This window comes from Eptesicus fuscus, chromosome 6, assembly GCF_027574615.1.
Source record: "Eptesicus fuscus isolate TK198812 chromosome 6, DD_ASM_mEF_20220401, whole genome shotgun sequence".
Taxonomy (NCBI): Eukaryota; Metazoa; Chordata; class Mammalia; order Chiroptera; family Vespertilionidae; genus Eptesicus; species Eptesicus fuscus.
The window spans coordinates 16,106,484-16,110,407 of record NC_072478.1 but is presented as its reverse complement, the minus strand read 5'-3'; the positions used below and the strand labels follow the sequence as shown (position 1 = coordinate 16,110,407).

The window sequence follows — 3,924 nt, the reverse complement described above, 5'->3', positions numbered from 1 at the left end:
CCCACAGGGACTCAGACACTCAGGGAACAAAACGGTCGACCCAGAGTTGGGGGAACCCAGAACTGGCTTCAAAGGCAGCTCCCGGACAGATGGTGGGAGGGATCTTCCCAGCAGAAATCAATAAACCTGTGCAGAACTTGCAGGACTGGGCTGTGCTTCATGAGGGTTTCCTGGAGGAGGCGGCTGCCCAGCGGCCTCACACCTTCTCCCCCAGCACTCTCAGGTGGTAGATGACCACACGGCCAAAAAAGTCAGTGGGGTCCTCAAATGTTACCTTTAGCTGGTCCACTTCAGCAGCCGGTACAGGAAAGGTGTGAGCATAGCAGTCAAGGGAAACAGCTTATCGTTTAACTGTCTGCAACCTCTACCTAGTCCGGGTCGGACCTGCTGTAGGCCCCTGAGACACAGAACAGATGACCATCAGCCCGTTTCACAGATGAACTAATGCAGGCCAAGAGGCCACTTGCTGGAGGCCACACACAGCGGGCAGCTTTTAGAGGCACAGACCACCCCCACCCAGAGGCCAGGGTAGGATATCTGAATGGAGTTGTTGTCTTCAGGGTAGAAGTCCACAATCTTATTGAGAGCCTCACTCCTCTGAGAACCTGCAGCAGGGAAAGAGGCAGACTGTGAGGCCAGGGAGTCCCCTCCGACCCCTTCTCCCCCTCTTCCAGGGCTTTCCAGTACCTTCTAGGCAGCCCCGGCGACTGGAGAAACCCCCCTGGAACTGGATCTGCAGCTGGGAGACACGGATTCGCTGAGGAAACTCTAGTATCACCCACTGGGAGGGGCCCTGGAAGCAGACAGGGAAACTGAGGCCCACAATTAATTCAGGCTCAAAGCAGTGCTATTCATTCTCTCTCTCTCTCTCTCTCTCTCTCTCTCTCTCTCTCTCTCTCTCTCTCTCTCTCTCTCTCTCTCGTTGGGGGCAGGATTTCTCAAGGCACCCTGGACCCCTGAATCTAATTCACATAAGGGGTGGAGGAGCTCACCTGGTCTGAGTTCCAGCACGTCTCCTCGTCCTGGTCGAACAGGTGCTTCTTTCCAAACTGCCGGGTGTTGCGATTCAGAACCGAACTCACCCTGGAGGCACCAGAATCAGGGCGAGGAGAGGGGCTGAATCCAGCACTGAGGGCCCAGCCCCCACCGGTCCACCCCTCCTCGCCACCGGCTTCACAAACCCCACGCTCTATCCAAAGAGAGTTCAGCCCCAAGCTGAGGAAGGTACCACTCCTGCCCGCCCCCACCTCCTCAGGCCCTCACCTGCTCACGGTGTCTGCACAAACCAAAGAGTGGGTCATTTTAGCTCCACAGGACCTCAGGGTTCAGAGTTGGGCTCAGCACGGGTTCGAATCCCGGCGCCAGCACAGCCACAACAGCGAGCTCTAGTCCACGCCTCTGAGTTGGAACGTCCTCGCCTGCAGCACTGGACCAGAACCGTCACCACCCCACCCTTTCCAGCCCTAAATGTCGCCTTGATCACCCCCTTGCCGGAAAAATTGGGGATTTTGCCAATGACCCGAGGCCAGGTGTCCTGTGGGTTTTGGGGGGCGGCCGCTCCGGCTCCGAGGCTGTTTCTTTGGGGAAAAAAGAACCAAAAATCTAGACCCCGGAACCGCGCGGAGACCGCGCAGAAGCGATGAGGCTTCGGCGCGGCGCCGTCGTTCCCAGGGCGGGGTTTGACTTGAGCCCCGCCCCTGAGTGCCCGCCTCTTAAAGGGCTCGCGCCCAGTGATTGGGTTAAGGCGGGCACCTAAAAACTGTCGACGGTATGTGGGACGCTGTCCTTTGGTGCCCGCAGGTATAGAGCACTGGTTTTGGAAATCGATATACTTCTTATAAAGATGTGATTCTATCTGGGGAAGTCTGCCAAATCCATTTCCTAACTGCTAATGCAACCTGGAAACCCATGTACCTGCCAGCCTCCGAGAAGCAAAGGAAGAGGTCATGATATTGCAGGTACAAGAAGTCTTCATCAGCCTCATGTGTCCTGGCTGAAACACAGGGGGCCGGGCCTTCAGCTCTGTCTTCCCAGTAAATGCTGCCTGGGACAGGCTTTTTGTAGGAGGGGGCATGTGGAGTGGGTTTTAAAGGATGAAGAGGAGTTTGCCAAACCAGATTACACAAATAATAGATTCCAGGCTAAAGATCTGGTTCACTGATTCACTAAATAACTGCCACTCCCTACTGCCCAGCTCTCTCTGCTTTGGATGATGCCAAGGACTGTAAGAGGCCACGGTTCCATCCCTGCACTTGATGAGCCCCCAATCTGGGTAATACAGAGCTACACACACACACACACACACACACACACACACACACACACACAGCCCCATAGGGCCAGGGCTGAGCCAGGGAGAGAGAGAGTGCTGGGATAGCAGGGCTAGGAGAGCTTCCTGAGAGAGAGGGTATTGTATCTACACCTTAAGGGGTGGGTAGGAATTCACCAGGGTGAGAAAAATCTGGGGGCTTGCGGTGGGGAGGTGCAGGGTCCAGGCAGGGAGAACAGTATAACCAAGGACCATGAATTTGAATAAAATATGTGGAGCCAGATCCTGCTGAGCTCAGGAGCAGTCACAGAAGGTGTTTGAGAAAGGGCAGGACACCATCTGATCCGCATGAATGGAGGGTTCTGAGACAGATCAGCCATTGCCAGGAGGCTGTGGTTCCTGGCTTCAAATGAATAGTCTGGGGCCCAGCCCCTTTCTTCAAGGGCTGGGGGAATGGTCCTCCTGGCATCCTACTAGTGTCTGCCCAAGCCTGCCCCGGGAGGGGGTGCTGGCTGGGAAACTGGGACACGAGCGGAAGGGCTGCTCCATCAGTCCCTGCCTGCCAGGATCTCCTGCATTCAGTCATGATCTGGTGCCATCCAGACTTGGGTCTGCTGGTCTCAGGATCAGAGTTGGACATGGCAAAAAAAAAAACACACAAAAAACACACGAAACAAAACAAAAAAAACCTCCTCCCCCAGAGGAAGTTAGGAAGAGCATGGACCTTGTAGGGTCCAGTTCAAATCCTGGCTGGGCCACTCACTAACTGGCTGTGTGATTGTGGACAAGCATGTGGACCTCTGAGCCTGCTCCTCGCCTGTGAACTGGAAGAAATTCTATTTCTAGAACTGCTGGAGAATTTAGTAGGCTCTTTAGGATGACATATGACAACAGTGACCTTTGTTGAGAACTCACCCTGTATTTATTTATTTATTTTTAATGTATTTTTTTTATTGATTTCAGAGAGGAAGGGAGAGGGAGAGAGGGAGGTAGAAACATCAATGATGAGAGAGAATCATTGATCGGCTGCCTCCTGCATGTCCCCTACTGGGGATCGAGCCCACAGCCTGGGCATGTGCCCTTGACCAGAATCGAACCAGTCCACAGGCCGAAGCTCTATCCACTGAGCCAAACCAGCTAGAGCTCACCCTGTATTTAACTTGAAGCAACGTTTTATCTCCATCCACTGGCTCATTAAACCTGCTGCGCTAGTCCATGTCACCAACATTTTACAGCTGAGGGTACAGCCATTGGGGCCAAGGATATGCTTACCCCAGGGCCCTCCACACCACTCCTGGCCTTGGCATGGAGCCACTTTGCCCACTGGGTTGAAGCCAGCTCATACCCTCTTCCCACCTCCTCACCCCACTGGCGCCTGGGCATGAAAGAGCTTCCTGTTTCTCCAAGGAATTACCAGCTGTAAGCTCCCAGCAGGGCAGCCAAAAGTGGTCCATTCATTTGCCTGAGTGAGGAGAGACTGGGCACTCGCTCCCTCCTCCCTCTAAGGCAGTGGTTCTCAACCTTTCTAATGCCGCGACCCTTTAATACAGTTCCTCGTGTTGTGGTGACCCCAAACATTAAATTATTTTCGTTGCTACTTCATAACTGTAATTTTGCTACTGTTAATGAATCGTAATGTAAATATCTGTGTTTTC

General features: G+C 53.7%; 1 protein-coding gene across 3 annotated transcripts; it reads right to left on the bottom strand.

Moving 5' to 3' along the window:
• Positions 1-196: 196 nt before the first annotated feature.
• On the bottom strand, positions 197-1,659 carry NR2C2AP (nuclear receptor 2C2 associated protein). 3 transcript variants are annotated; one of them, XM_008156359.3, is made up of 5 exons: positions 1,264-1,659; positions 993-1,083; positions 688-793; positions 538-605; positions 197-313 (listed from the first exon to the last, which is right to left on the bottom strand). In XM_008156359.3, exons 1-5 carry the CDS (start codon positions 1,299-1,301, stop codon positions 197-199), a joined length of 420 nt encoding a protein of 139 aa, XP_008154581.2. In that variant the 5' UTR covers positions 1,302-1,659. The 3 variants fall into 3 exon arrangements, with proteins under 3 accessions (XP_008154581.2, XP_027988230.2, XP_054573217.1); XM_028132429.2 differs by having other exon boundaries at positions 688-739; XM_054717242.1 differs by having other exon boundaries at positions 688-733.
• Between the last annotated feature and the right edge of the window lie 2,265 nt (positions 1,660-3,924).